General features: G+C 45.9%; 1 protein-coding gene across 1 annotated transcript; it reads right to left on the reverse strand.

The window, feature by feature from the left end:
- Positions 1–763: 763 nt before the first annotated feature.
- On the reverse strand, positions 764–15,208 carry SLC14A1 (solute carrier family 14 member 1 (Kidd blood group)). Its single transcript, XM_064736330.1, has 9 exons — positions 15,089–15,208; positions 9,801–9,968; positions 8,893–9,082; positions 8,332–8,460; positions 7,048–7,240; positions 5,294–5,441; positions 4,571–4,705; positions 3,561–3,610; positions 764–2,564 (listed from the first exon to the last, which is right to left on the reverse strand). Exons 2-9 carry the CDS (start codon positions 9,946–9,948, stop codon positions 2,388–2,390), a joined length of 1,170 nt encoding a protein of 389 aa, XP_064592400.1. The 5' UTR covers positions 9,949–9,968; positions 15,089–15,208; the 3' UTR covers positions 764–2,387.
- Positions 15,209–15,281: the final 73 nt, after the last annotated feature.

Genomic DNA, 15,281 nt, shown 5'->3' on the forward strand with positions numbered 1-15,281 from the left:
CTTGCAGGTTTAAGGAGGTTTGATGCCAAAGGACTGCAAAATGCCAAGGCGCAGAGAGACCTGGGGCTGTTCATCCTGGAGAAGGCTCTGAGGAGGGCTTAGGGCTCCTTGGAGTGCCTGGACTGGCTCCAGGAGAGCTGGGGGAGGATTTTGGCTGTCTTGGGTGGCAATACAGGGGGAATGGGTTTACACTGCCAGAGGGAAAGGTGGGATAGGTGGGATATTGGGAAGGAATTCCTGGCTGTGAGGGTGGTGAGGCCCTGGCACCAAGTTCCCAGAGAAGCTGTGGCTGCCCCTGGATCCTTGGAAGTGTCCAAGGCCAGGCTGGATGGAGCCTAAGCAACCTGGGATAATGGGAGGTGTCCCTTCCCTTGGCATAGGGGGTGGAACAAGGACCCTTTAATCCAAACAATTTTGATTCCATGATTCTGTGATAAGCACAAAGAGCAGAATTTAAAAGTTTCCTGTATATCCCCCACACACTGATTTAAAAATTTTATTTTTCAGTGTCTTCTACACTACTTGTTTAAGAGGTAACCTATGTTGGGAAAAACTTAATGATAATAAAGAGAGAGGAACTTATAGCAAACTCAAAAAAATATGAATGTTTGTTCTAGAAATTGACTCCACAGAACATTATGTAGATATTTATTAAGTAAATCATGGAAATGCTACATTTTACAAGTGAGTGTCAGTCATACAGAAATACTGTTGAATATCTGAAAACCTAAAACTTCACCAGAAGATACTGCCAACAGTTCACCACAAATATTTTACACTCAGGCCTTTGTGATGTTTGCAAAAATACATGGTTTGGTTTTTTTCCCCCCCCTTCCCAAACTCAGAAATCATGTTAGATTTTATTTTATCTGCTACAAGGAAAACAGGTTTTGGTTTGCTTTTCCTGGTGTGATGTTAATGCATGTAGGCTCCTGTCAGCTGAAGGACCTGAGCACAAGGAACATTTTTGGTGAAGATATGAGCTTCAACATGAGACAGAGCATTGAAGATATGAGCTTCAACATGAGACAGAGCATGTCAGTGAGCCCTGCAGAAAGGCTGATGCCTGTTGGGGTGATCCACACTGCTGGGTGCAGGGACAGCTCCCTCTTCCCTCTCTGCACACCCGGGGAGCCTTGGCACAGGTGGCACCTGGCTGGCGCCCTGCAGAGCTCTGCTCTGATCTCAAATGTGCCCTTCCCACCGTGGGACAGAGAGAAAGGCAGAGCAGCATCTTCACAGAACCACAGAGTCACTGCCAAGGCCACCCTGACCCTGTCCCCCAAGTGCCACCCCCACAAGGCCTTAAAACCCTCCCAGGATGGGGACACCACTGCTGCCCCAAACAGCCTCTTCCTAGGTTTGATAACTATTTCTACAAAGATATTATCCCCAATAATCCAATCCAATTCATCCCAAATAATCCAATCCAATATTATCCCCAGTAATCCAATCCAATTTAAACCTCCCCTGGCACAGTTTGAGGCCATTCCCTCTCCTCCTGTCCTGTTCCCTTGGAGCTGTCCCTGGCTGTCCCCTCCTGTCAGGGAGCTCTGCAGAGCCACAAGGTCCCCACGAGCCCCCTGAGCTTCAGCAGCAGGCTGGGACAGTGCCACATTTTGCTGTTTGATATTCCTGGGCTGAATGGGACAGTGTAGGGAATGGAGTTCAGAAAATCAGCTCAAATTAGTTCTATTTGTGCACTCACTGAACAGAGCCCTTTTATTGCATAGGAAAGGGACAGCAATGGCTTTCTTGCTGCCCCCTCCTTTGCTAACCCATCACCAAGTTCAAGTATTAAAAGAAATCATGAGATTAACACAAAAATCACAGAAATCATGTCTATTTTATGTTTGTTGATTGCTAATAAACATCGCCCTCCATGGGGTTTGAGAGGTCCTCCAGGTAGAATTCTTCACAACCTATTTTCTACTTGGCAAGGAGTGCTCTTTATTCCATTTCTCTGCTACAATGAAACTCTCTAGGATGCCTCCTATTGCTGTCATAAGATGTTTGGCCATTAATTTGAAGTCCCCTCATATGCTGAAAGATGCTCTTTATTTCTTTCGTCTGATTTCGGCATCTTCAATTTCACAGAGAGATTTTCTTTTCAGCTTCTAAGTAATTTTCCCATTGCTTATAATTCAAGTGTCTTTTCAGACATGTGTGCTTTACAATCATAACAGGTTGATATTGGGAAATGGTTCTTCCAGCACAGCCCAGTCCTACCTAATAGAGATCTCCTGAATAGAACAAACAGTTGTGGTGGGAAAAGTCTCTCCATGCAGAAGTGGTGTTGGACATTGTAGCACACAAATCACAGTCCGTTGGGCAAACACCTCATGCTTTTGCCTTAAAATGAGCTGAGTTTCTCTCATCTTGGGTCTCTATGCCTCACAGCAGGACTTCTCATGTTTCTTCATCATCAGGTAATAAGCTCTGTTGGCTTCTGGGTAGGTGACTTTGGAGAGTGGCAGCCTGCAGATCCCAGAGTGGTTCGTGGTCATTAGCAGGAAGGTCAGGGCAGACAAGCAAAAGGGCCAGGTTCCAGATGGCACCCCAAACTGCAAAGAAAAACAACAAACCACCCATTTACTGCGTGTCTTTTATTAGACTAACACCCACAGCCAGCCACCTCGAAGCAAGGTTTCTGGAGGAAGTCTAGACTCGGTTTTGCTTTGAGTCTTTTCTTAGGGGGGCTGGGTTTCTTTATGATGTCTTGACATTGTGCATCAGCCTGAAACATCTGCCAGCTCTGGTGAGAGGGCTGCCTCATCTGCCATGGGGAAGGTTTCATGGGTGCACGTGAGGTAGGAGAGGGCGACGATGAGACAGGAGAGCAGATACCAGAAACATTCAGCTCTTCCCTGGGCTGTGGTACTGACTGACTTTTGGCAAATGCAAAAAGAAGTTAACCCAAATTTAATGTCTCTTTAACATGTGCAGGGCCCTTTTTCCAGTTGCTTCAGGCATTAAGTAAATATCTGAAAGAGGGGAGATATTCTAGCAGCCTGCCAGTGCCTAAAGCAGGTCAGGAGAGCTGGAAAGGCACTTTGGGGAAGGACCTAGACAGGATAAGGGGGAATGGCTTTCCTCTGACAGAGGGCAGGGTTAGATTGGATATGGGGAAGAAATTCTTCCCTGTGAGGGTGGGCAGGCCCTGGCACAGGGTGTCCAGAGAAGCTGTGGCTGCCCCATTCCTGGAAGGGTTCAAGGGTAGATGGGGCTTGGAGCACCCTGGGACAGTGGAAGGTGTCCCTGCGCATGGCAGGGGGTGGAACTTGATGAGTTTTAAGGTGCCTTCCAACCCAAACCATTCCTGATTCTGTGATCTCACAAGTGTCTGGAGCTGAGCTGTGGAAGTTCATGCAAACTCCAAGAATGGAAAGTGGCAAGGGATAATTCCAAATCACCTGTTCCAGTGGGAATCACACCAACCCCCTAGGCAGACAGTAACCCCTGTCCCAGACCATTTCTGCCTTTGGCTGAGTTTTTCTCCACATCTTGGTGTTTTGTCTGACAAGCCAAGGAAACCAGCCCTTAGCTGATACACTACTTACCACAGACAACATGTGGGTCACTGCTGCTCCCAGGTAGGCACTGAAGAGTGCTGTGGAGAGGAAAGGCAGTTCCTGGTGAGTTCAGCTGCTCATGGGGTACAACAGCAATGACAAACATCTCTCCTTCTGCCTTGGAGAGCTCAACCAATTATTATGACCCTGTCTGGGCACAACCCTGCTAAGCCCCTGTCTGTGTCCCCTCCAAACTGGAGCTTATGGGAGGGGTAAAACAAACAAACAAACAAACAAACACACAAACAAACAAACAAAACTGGAGTGATGAAAAATGTGCAATTGTATAATGGGCTTTTGAAAAATGCACTGACGTGGAAAGTATGTAGCTTGATGGATGGGGTTAAATAGGAAAATAACCCTTCTACTCTCATCTGTCCTGCCTCCAGGGCTTGAAGGTGGGTCAATGACATTCAGAGCTAAATCTCTCTTATATGAGCACTGAATGAGCAATAGTTTCACTCCCAGCTCGCTCTGATATTGAAATTTCATATGGAATTGCCTTATAAATAATTCTTCAACCCTGCTGTGTTGCCCAGCTCATGCCTTTGATCCATTTCAAGAGAATGGGGAATGTGTACTGTCTAACTAGAGCAGAGCCCCACTCTTCTCAAAGATTAGGCATGTCCCTCTTCAAAGAAGGAGTTTGAGCCAGTATCTATGGCTGGAAAAAAAACCCACCCATGATTCATCCAGCAACGAGCGAGCAAACACAACTAATGACTCAAAACAAAGCTGATTTGATTTCAAAGACCTCAGTTAACACGTGCCCACCGACCACAGCTCTTTCTTTCAACACAGCTCTTGGCCAAAAATGAAAGCACAGAGTGCGTGAAAGCCGTGGCTCCAACACCCAGCCCCACCACTCGTCAGCCTCACCTACATCCATCTGCCTGCCTGGGGTGCCCATCTGGCTCCAGCACACCTCTGCTGTGAGGAGAGGTCTCTTCTCACCCTGTCTCACTTCAAGGAGAGGTGGAAACCCACCAGGTACCTACCACAGGCCATGGCCAGGAGGTGTGTCTGCCAGGTGAGAGCCAGGAACATGCCCCCGATGGCAGCGCACGACAGCGAGCTGTTGTAGCCCCACAGCCCCGAGTAGATTTGGCTGAATGGTGTTGCTAAGCTTAGCCCTGGAAAATAAAGCCAGAGAAATGTGTCATTCCTTGGCCAAAGGGATGAAAGCGGTGCAGAGGTGGCATGAATCCAGATTTTCAAAGGTTCTAGCCAGCACTTGTGCATCGGGCTGTTTGTAGTCGTGTTGCTAGGGTCTAAAAGGGAATCATGGCAAAATTTTCCTGTTGCTGCTGAGCTGGCTTTGGTGATTTCATTTCAGCAGAACACACATGAGTGAATGAGCCTACATGTGAACCTAAATGAATCCCTGAGGCCTGCACGTTCAGGCTGATGGCTATGACTTTGATTGATCTGTCCCTAAACCCAGCAGGATACACCCAAAAATTAAGCATTTTGTGGTAAAAATTAATCTCAGTACAACAGACACTTTTTGTTCTGAAGGTTTCCACCCTCATAAAACAAGGTAAGAGAATGGGGAAGTGAATCAAAAGAATTCTTGAAGCAGAAGTTTGAGTACATTTTGTTTCCAATTAGCCATTCTCCACTGGATGAAATACTTGTGACTTTAATTGCTGCAGTCATTGTAGTTCCTGTTTTACTCCCCATGCTTTTATATAAATCTGTGGCACAAGCCAAACCATTACCTGCCATCATCCCCACTGCTGAGCCGATCACTGTGTGGACACAAATGAGTGGAGAGGAGATAAATAAACCAATCAGGAAAATTCCCCCAGTCCAGGGGTTGTCACAACCATAAACCTGGCCCACACCGACTGGGATGGATTGCAGGAGCTGTAGAAATTAACAAACCAGACAAGACAATTTGTTATCAGCTTTGTAACCTTCTTTTTTTTTTTTTTTAAACCTATTTTTCTTGGCCAGGCTCACGTTTGGCATTTGTTGGATGCAGTCTTTCTTTTTAATTGGAATATTTGGACAGGTCTCAGGAGACAGCAGGGCATTTCCACAGGGTTTCCCCTTCCATGAAAATGACTCATGGCTTGTTCCCTTGCCCTGAGCTCCTCTGCCAGGTTTTTGCTCTAAGATGAAAGGTAAAGATTTTGTGAAAGGGTTTAATCATCCTCTTTGCATCTGCTGATTTTTGCATATCCATAGGGACCATGGGAGTGAACTTAGGGGATGGTTGGGATCCACTAGGAATATGAGCAAGAGTTGCTGGTCTGGTGGGACAGAGCCCAGCTTGGTCACAGCTTAGAGATGGTTTTGAGGCCCTTTTTGTATACAGTCTCCATAAAACTGTGTGCCATGGTAAATGTTCTTTGAGAAATGTCGCTTGTGGGTTTCTGTTTAGTGTCAATTAACTTACTTTTCTTAATCACTCCCTGGGAACCCCTTAAAATAGTCAGCTGAGCCTTAGGAAAAAATAGTTACTCTGTATTGTTTATGGTGTAATCCAGGAGAATAAAACGTTCCTTTGGAAAGGTCCCACTTGAATATAAATTAAAAATGTGTGAATGTGTACCTGCGCCCAAATTTTAAACCATTCCAGCACAGTAATATCTGCTTGCTCATGGTCTAATCAGAAAGATGCAATTTTAAAAACAGCCTGTACCTGAAAAATTAAAAATTACCCAGTGAGTTAAATGGAATTCTCAGCACAACCTTAGCTATGGGGAGATGATCAGTATATGCATAGAAATAGAAATTGGTAATTAGATTCAGGAGAGTATTTGAAGATTACAATCTATACAACTGGATCCAACTGCACATGAAAGGATTCTCCTTTTCAAGCTATCAAAAAATGTACATTCCTAGAGTAAACCCTTATATTTTGGATAATAGTTTTCTTATAAATCAAATTTTGTACTGCCAGGCCATAAAGCAGCAAAAAAGGAGGTGGACCCATTGGAGCCAGTGCAGAGGAGGCCACGGAGCTGCTGCCAGGGCTGGAGCCCCTCTGCTCTGGAGCCAGCCTGGCACAGCTGGGGCTGCTCAGCTGCACCAGAGAAGCTCCAGGGACACCTGAGAGCCCTTGCCAGGGCCTGCAGGGGCTCCAGGAGAGCTGCACAGCCCCTGGGGACAAGGCAGGCAGGGACAGCAGCCAGGCAATGGCTCCCAGGGCCAGAGGGCAGGGACAGATTTTGGCCCATTGGGAATGAGGAATTGCTGGCTGGGAGGGTGAGCAGGCCCTGGCCCAGGGTGCCCAGAGCAGCTGTGGCTGCCCCTGGATCCCTGGCAGTGTCCCAGGCCAGGCTGGATGGGGCTTGGAGCAGCCTGGGACAGTGGGAGCTGTCCCTGCCCATGGCAGGGGGTGGAACTGGATGAGGTTTAAGGTCCCAGCCAACCCAGTCCATAGGAATTTATAAAGGAAGACAACATATTTTTGTAGTGTTTTTAACTGTAAATGAAGGGGACTGTGACCCTTAAGACATCCTACCATTGTGATTTCAGCATCTGCCCAGGTGATGTTCGGTGTTGCCATTGCAGGACGAATCGCAGTCGTGGGGAAGAAGAGGTTGTGTGGTCCTGAAGCAGCCAGGTAGAGGGTCAGGGCCAAGTTGAAAGGCAACGTGAGAACAGGCAGGTCCCACTTAGAGAAAACTGCACTTAAAGCACTGGTGAAAATAGGGCTGAAAGGAGAACAAAACGAAACTTGTCAGATAGGCAAAAATCACACCAGAACCACATCCAACTATAAACCCAGCTGCAGCAAATTTAGTCTATTTAAACAAACAAAAAAACCAAACCGAACCAAAACAACCTTCTCCTCCTTCTATCTGTTTAGTTTCCTCAATCTGTCTGATCAAATCAGAGACAGAAAGGGTCACTCCATAAATTTGCTACCCCTCCAAAGGCAATTATCAATGTACAGATTCCTGTCGTGTTATGTATGGTGAATTTGGTAAAGAATCTGGTGAAGGACACAGGATCCAGTGCTTTAATGGAGCTGTTCCCCAGCTCAGTCTCAGTGCTTACCTTTTATTTTTAGCACCTGAGCTGGACTGAGACTGTGATGCCCAGGCTGGGTCTGAGTGAACTGTGAATGAGGCTGTGTGCCCTTGCTCAAGCTTGTGGATCAGCAGTAAAAGCTGACATCAAAGTGACTGTAACACCACATGAAATTCAGGCAGACAAATTACATGTGTGGTTTTAGCAATCTGCAGCTAGACATTTTGGGGTCAAAGACCAGGTTTCAAAATATTTTGCTGGCCAGATACCTAGTGGATTATGGTGTCATATATACGAGTAAAATATCACTAGTTGTTTGTTTTGATTAGTGTCAACCGTCATGTCTTGGGACCACTGAACAGCTTCTGTGTTTGGAGAAGTAAATTTTCATGACATTTTTATATGGTGACTTAAATAGATGAAACACTTGTGGTTGATGATGGTAGGAAATAGTGAAAATAATGTTCCTCTTGAAACAGAAATGAATTGATGCATCTCAGCAATATGACTCACGTTCAGAACATTGAATTACACATGATCAGCCACTGATTTTTGTTTTCCCCACTGGGATTATTTATGATTATGTGGGTATTTTTATTTGTTTCTGGATTACATCTGAGTTTAAAAGTGTAAATAACAGCACAGATTTAACAGTACATATGTGTTAGTTGTGCTGCCTTTCCACTGCTGGTTGCACAGAAATGCAGCAGCTCAGACTCATGAGTACAGACTCTAGAGGTGGAAGTAGAAGCAGAGGAGCCATCTGTCTTACCAGGTCATGGACACCAGTGCCACAGGCAGGAGGAGCCACCAGTTGTAGTCTCCATCAGCAGAGAAGACGGCCATCAGCAATCCCACCAGGACCCCGTTGTATCCGTACAGCCCTGCTGCTATGGCTGATCTGTGGGGAGGGAACAGCTCTCCTGAAGCCTTCTCCCCTGAGGATGCTTTGCTGGCATCAGCCCTCTCTCCCCACCCAGCTGTGGCTCTGTTTGGGGATGACTTGCTCTAACTCATGCACTGAAATTCAATTTTTCACACTTGGGTCAGCACCTACTCCCCTTGTGCAGGTTTGTCCAGTGTCCCCCTGTGCCAGGTGCAGCTGCTGGGAGATCTCTCTGGCCCTACCAGGCCAGACACATGCCCAGCCAAGGCTGGGCCACACAATCACAGAAGGTTTGGGTTGGAAAGAACCTTAGAGACCACCTTGTTCCAACCTTATGCCATGGGCAAGGACATCTCCCACTAAATTCAGGCTCCTCATCCGCACCAAACGTCTGACACATAAATCAGCACTGAAGTGGCCACCTGAGGGGGAAAAGCATGGACTTACCTGTCCTGACCCAGAATGAGTGCAGTTAAAGTTGAGACAAGCGTTCCCACACATCCTGTGAGTGTCCACCACGGGTTCTGCAGCAGGAGCCCGGCCAGGATGACCAGCCCAGTGAGGGGGTTGTTAACAAACATCACCTGGGATATCCCACGCAGCACCCAGTCAAGGAGCTGGATCATGAGGGGCTTGTCTGGAAAAGATCAAATCCAGCCGTAAAACAAGCCCCCTAAAGTCTGCAGATGGTACTGATTTGGGGTGTATTTTTGAAACTCAGGAAAAGTTTTGGCAGGGGGACTTGGCACCACGGCTGAAGCAATGAATCAACAAGACTGTAAAACCTGACAGGGATTTATTATGGTCCACAGTGAAGGCTTACAGCTGGAAAACTGAGATGAACAGTGAGGTTGCCAGAACTCTGTGTTATAAAGTACCCTGGACCAGATTCATATGAACCAGCTAATTTATGATGTCTGTGGCTCAGATGGCAAACCGTGTGTGTATCCCACTGCTGATTTATTACAGGGACCAAACACACCTACCTATGTGTAATTTAACTTCACAGTGGCATTAGACTTGACAGAAACTGCTCAGCTGAAAGGACATGGAGTGTTAAGAAGAATGGCAGAGTACAGAATAACCATCCAGGACTATGTTCTGTGGGACTAAATTCACTTTGTACATGGCATGCTGGGAGGTAAATGTCATCTCAGACATCCCCAAGATTTAAGCACTGTGTGGATCTCTGCACAAAGCTGATTTTTCCCCCTACAAAACGGACATAAATCAGTGTAGAGGGAGTTTCTATACTACTCTAACTTGAATCACATCACTAAGAAGTTAGTTATTACTCCTTTGATGTACTTTTTTTTTGGAATCCGCTGTCATTAGTCATGATGAAGTAGGTTTACCTTTCAGCCAGGTTCCAAAATCCTTCATGTCTCCAGTGAGGTAACCCACAGCTCTGCAGAAATTCTTCCCACCCGTGCTCAGTGGATTCTGCTTCATTGGCATTCTTTCCCCCTTGGTTTCTATCTTGACATCAACACAGTTTTCCATGTTGATGTTCTGAACCTTTGCTAAAATTCAAGGGAAAAGAAAAAAAAGAAAGTTCATTACAATGTCTCTTTCTGATCCCTGTTTATTCTCTTTGCCACATTACTTCTCACCACATGTTACTTTGGAACCAGAAGGAGGAAAATCCTTACTCTGAGCATCTGATTCTTTTGTTTCCATGACCACATTCCCTCTTCGCATTCCCTGACCTCCCAGACTTCCACGCAGTTATAAGAATATTTCTCATTTATTAAGCTTCTCTGCTGCTTAACCCATACTTCCAGTTTGAATTCATCCCTCAGCCATCAATAATAGGCACCTAAATTCAGTTTTATAATCATCTATAGATTATAAAACTGGGATCAGTTCACCCTTCTCGTGAGCACAGGCTTAGCCTGGGGTTGTCCATGGTGTCTTATTCCATAACTCACATGCATGCATACATTCCTTTTTCTCATTTGAACTGCACTTTAACCTGACCAAACTTTAGAAGTACCCAGCATTGATTCAAGAGTTTGATGCCAGAATTCACAGTTCTTGCTTTCCACTCTGCCTTAGTCCTGTTGCTTTTTTCTCTGCTGAGACAATTTTGGGGACTGCATGTTGGAAGCTGTAATAAGAAACCCTTGAAGATAAATGAAAATACACTTATTAAATTTACCAGGTGCTATAAAAAGTTTAAGTAAAATAGGGGACTGTTATAGGCCCAGAAAAGGTGTTTAGGTCTAAATAAGGTGTTTGGGATGCAGGACTGGGAGATGGGATCCCCTCTGGGACACACACCCTTTGCATAAGGGGTTGCTGGAATAACCTTTGGCACCTCATACACCTAGACAGCATTGTTCAGGCACATGGATCAGAGGCTTACACCTAACAGTAAAAATCAGTGCCTATAGCCAGTTTATTGTTTGTCTAAGAGCCAGTAATAAATATGAAGTCACCAAATAAATAAGAAGCCCTGTGCCTGGAGCATACTCTGTTTCCTGAACTAATTCCTGGTGATTATCAAGCAAACACCAGACAAAGTGTGTTGTTGTGTGAATACAGAACCAGTGGTGCTTCAGGTCTCGCTGGTGAGTGCCAGCTTGTGCAAGAAGTAATGAATTTATATTGGGAGCTGATAGTCTAAATAGGATGATACAGACACGTAGGTCTTGTGTTAGTTCTTGACTCTCGCAAAACTTTATTAAAGGCCTTGTAAACAGTGTGGGGAGAGAACCCGTAGCTCAGAAATGCAGGTGCTGAGTACTAAAGGTGCTTCACCCCTGGGCATTGCCCTTCCAGGCCCTTCCAGTGTGGTTAAGCAGCTCTGAGTCTGTGTAGGGGAAAGCCTGGTCAATGCACCATTGGTTAATCCTGGCCATTTTCTTGTTCCTGTGGTACTGGAGGGATGGTGGTGACATTTCAGGAAGCAGTAAATACTTGCCCAAATAAAACATGGACATTTTCTGCCTTCTGGAAGAGCTCAGCTAATAAAAGGATAGGTTCTATATGAGATGCTGATTGCAGGACCAGTAAATACAGAAGAGTATTGAGTTTGGCTTTGTGTAGGACATGAAGGTAAGGACCTGGAATAAAAAGGCTAAGGAAGAAAAGAAGAGGAGGAAAGAGTGGTGCTAGAGATGGTGTCTTGATACAGAAAGGCTTTTTTTGTGGCTGTTATAATTTTCTATGTTAATTCATTAACCATCACTTTTTTCATACTTTATTTTGGAATAAGTGAATGGAATGTACTTTCAGTTAAATCAAAATTTCCAGCCAATATAAACACTCTCCATTTGGTGAAAGTGCATTTACATTTTCCTTTCAAAGGATCTCCCTCTTTATGCAGGTTGGGCTTTCTCTGTTGCCAGCCTGTAAAATGAATTGCTGCTGCAGTGCAGAGCAGTGCTGTGAGACCCTGGGTGTTCCCCTGCACGCTGGGTGAGGAGCTGTTTGCGCTCAGGGGTCTGCAGGATGGGATGTAATGTGCCTGTGAAGTGTTGCCGTCACTGTCCACTCCCCTTGTACAGTGGAGATAAAAATATGGAAGAGGCCGAGGGCCTGAATTCACCAAAAAATGGATGTATTGCTTTGCCATTTAAAGGCAAGAGTGAGCTGGCAGCGCTCCTCTGCCCTTTCCAGGGGCAGAAATAAAGCCAGCTCGCTGCAGCTGGCACGGCAAGCAGCCCAGGTGACCTGGTGAGTCACTGGCACTGATCTGCCTCCAGCTTCACACCCAGTGCCTGCCCAGCGCGTTCTGGAGCATTCCGAGCCACAGAGGCTGCAGGGCGATCCTGGTTACCCTCTGTCCTGCAGGGCTGTCCACCTCCTGTTCATTATGTCAGAATGAATCATAGAGTACCTTGTGCTGGAAGGAATCCTTAAAGCTCCCCTATTCCAACCCCTCAGGCACTCCCATTTGAGCTGGGCATGGGTCTCTCTAGAGGGACCACAGGAATTTCATTGTCCAGTAGAGCTTGTGGTGTGTGACAGGAAAAGGGGCAGTGGCTGCAAACTGAGGGAGGGCAGGGTGAGATTAAACATCAGGAAGAAATTGTTCCATGTCAGATTCCCTGTCAGAGATTGCCCAGAGAAGCTGTGGCCCCTGGATCCCTGGAGGTGTTCAAGGCCAGGACAGACAGGCCTTGGAGCAAGCTGGGATAGTAGAAAGTGTCCCTGCCCATTGCGGGGAATGGGGCTAGATGAGCTTTAAAGCCCCTTCCAACCCCAACCATTCTGTGATTTTTTATGCTAAGGGAGAGTGAAATCATTATTGAACAGCCTCCTCACCTGCAGAGCAGCCAGGTGGGAAGTGGGTGTAGGCCAAGGAAACCTTTGGTTTGGGATGGGGCCCTCATGACACAGTGAAGACCCAGATCCAGCCCCGCTGATTTCATGACTTCCCTGAATCCCATCCCAGGCACTGTGTGGGGGCTACATCCTGTCTGAGGGGGTTTTGGTGTCACCACAGCCCAGAGGCTTGTCCCATCTGTTCACAAACACAAAGTATGAAGGACTTGCACTACTACTACTGAGTTGTCCAATAAGAGCATAAAGAGGTAGTGAAGCACTTGGAAACTGACACCAGCATAAACTTTTTTAGGCATTTTTAGTGATTTTACAAACCAGTACCTGCAACATATATGCACAGATTAATGATTTGTTAACATTATGTTCCTTCAGGGAGTAGGTGATAGCAGGAATTTAGGAAAGGAGAGAATACAAAAGGTGTTTTATCTTAGAATTGTGGATATGCTCAGAGAATTTTAACACAATGATGTCTGAATAATAATGCAGACTGAAGTGTACATGTTCTGATGGGGATTTCATGTGTGCTGGTCTGCAGCAGGTCTTTTGAAGACCTGCAGCTGAAGTTATGCAAACACAGGGTTTTCACTGAAAGCCTTATTTTTTCTTAGTGCACAAAGCAAGGAAATGGAAATAATTGCAAAAGGAGTGTTCTGCTGGAGCAGACTGCTTGGCTTCTGCAGGGGGGTAGGTTTGGTAATTTTTGTATTCTTGATTTCTATTAGTCCAAGGAAAAAAGAAAAAAATTAAAGACTAAGTTCTGTTCTCAGACAGACAGCTTGGAGCACACTGCCTCGTCTCACATAAACTCTCGAGAGGTGCTCCAGCCCTGCAGTGCAAACTCCCAGTACTGGTGTGTAACCGGTGAGATACAGGAGCAGCAGCAGGACCCAAGCAGAGCCAGTCTGAACACGCTTTTCATCTGAATGCTGTAAGTGCAAGTGGTTTGTAGTGTGCTGTAAGTGCAGAGAAACTACTGAAAACCATTTTCACGGGAAGCGAGAGCTTCCCATGAAACAAAGCAGAAAATGTAGAAGATGTTTCTCTTTTATGAAGGTGAAATCATCACACGGCCGAGATGTTTATCTACCGTGTTTCTCTAATCATCCTTTCAGAGTTAATAAATGTCCTGTAGCAAAGTGCTGACGTTATGCAACCCCGTGTCTCCCTAAATCAATTTTCCTTCCACTGGTGTGCACTTCCTCCCTGTCAGGCCATACCCACGGCATCCCAGTCATGCCTTCTAGAGCTGGGGCTGCCCTCCTGCAGCACCTGGCCCTGCAGACACTCCTTTATCCACCTGCTGAGGAGGAGACAAGTCTGGCCACAGGTTGGTTTTGTGCTGTGCATGGTAAGAGCAGCGTTGTGCTTGCAGCTGGGAGAGGGACAGAGCTTTTAATTTGGCTGATTAATATTCCAGGTAATGGGCGCTTCCAAGCTTGGACACGGGGCTTTTACCTGTGGAAACGCAGCAAAGCTATCTAGTGCTTTCTCTTCTTTCTGGAATTTTCCTCTCTCCCTCCCAAAATCCAGGTTTCTCTGAGGGTTTAATTTATGGTGAGGCATTTGTTTGTGCAAGGACCTGCTACTGCACAATCGCGGCCATTGTATCTTGCATTCTCCGAATTGTTGCTGTGAAGTCTGCGGGCAGGCCAGCTCTGTGAGCAGCCTGTTTTTAGAGGAATTCCTGCATCCAAGCACAATAGGAGGAAAGGGCCAGACTCCCAGCAGCTCTAATTCCAGCACAGCCCGTGTGATGTTACCAGGGGTGTAGTAAAGCTGGATTAATATTGTGTTAGGCATAGGAACACATGCAAGAACAAGCACAATCCTTGAAACAGGTTATAATGCACTTGACCCTCACTGGAAGAAAACAGCTCAGGTTCTCCCATAGAAGATATATTTCAAAGATCAAAAGAAAGCTTAAACCTCAGACTCAAATATTCATTAAGCTCACATGCAATTCAGTTTTCAGAGACCTGTCTCTCAGGGACCGAGAAACACAGAGACACTATCTCATCAGCTGTGTATTATTACTATCTGGGCATTTTCATTTGGCAGAATGGAAAGGCAGTAAAAAGAAGTGTTAAAGAGTTCTGGTTATTTCTTTTAAAAATTTATTTCTTTTTTCTATTTCCTTCAAGGCTCGGCCACCTGGGCTATGCAGTACAAATAAATCCTCACCCTGCTAGAAACTCCTTGATAACTCATGTTCTTGAGCTCCTCCTGAGCCTCAGCTACTCTCCTTCAGCAGGGCTGCTCAAATGCTGCTTACCAGGTGTTTTGAGGAGAGGAAAGACCCAGGTAAGTCAGTAAAAGGGTGCATTAAAAGGAAAGAACAGAGTGCTCTTACCTCTCAGACGAGCTTGGGAGGAGCCGTAGGTTTGCTGGTTAGGCCAGAAGGAAAGTAGGGAAAAAGAAAATGTCCCACCAGCTTATATAGGCTAGCATGGCTCCTGTCCTGATATTACCGATTTGTTTCTCCTCCCACTTAGTGAGCTCCAAGTGAATGTTAAGAAAGTTCCCCTTTGAATTCTCCACCTTTC

The sequence above is a fragment of the Zonotrichia leucophrys genome, chromosome Z (genome assembly GCF_028769735.1).
Source record: "Zonotrichia leucophrys gambelii isolate GWCS_2022_RI chromosome Z, RI_Zleu_2.0, whole genome shotgun sequence".
Taxonomy (NCBI): domain Eukaryota; kingdom Metazoa; phylum Chordata; class Aves; order Passeriformes; family Passerellidae; genus Zonotrichia; species Zonotrichia leucophrys.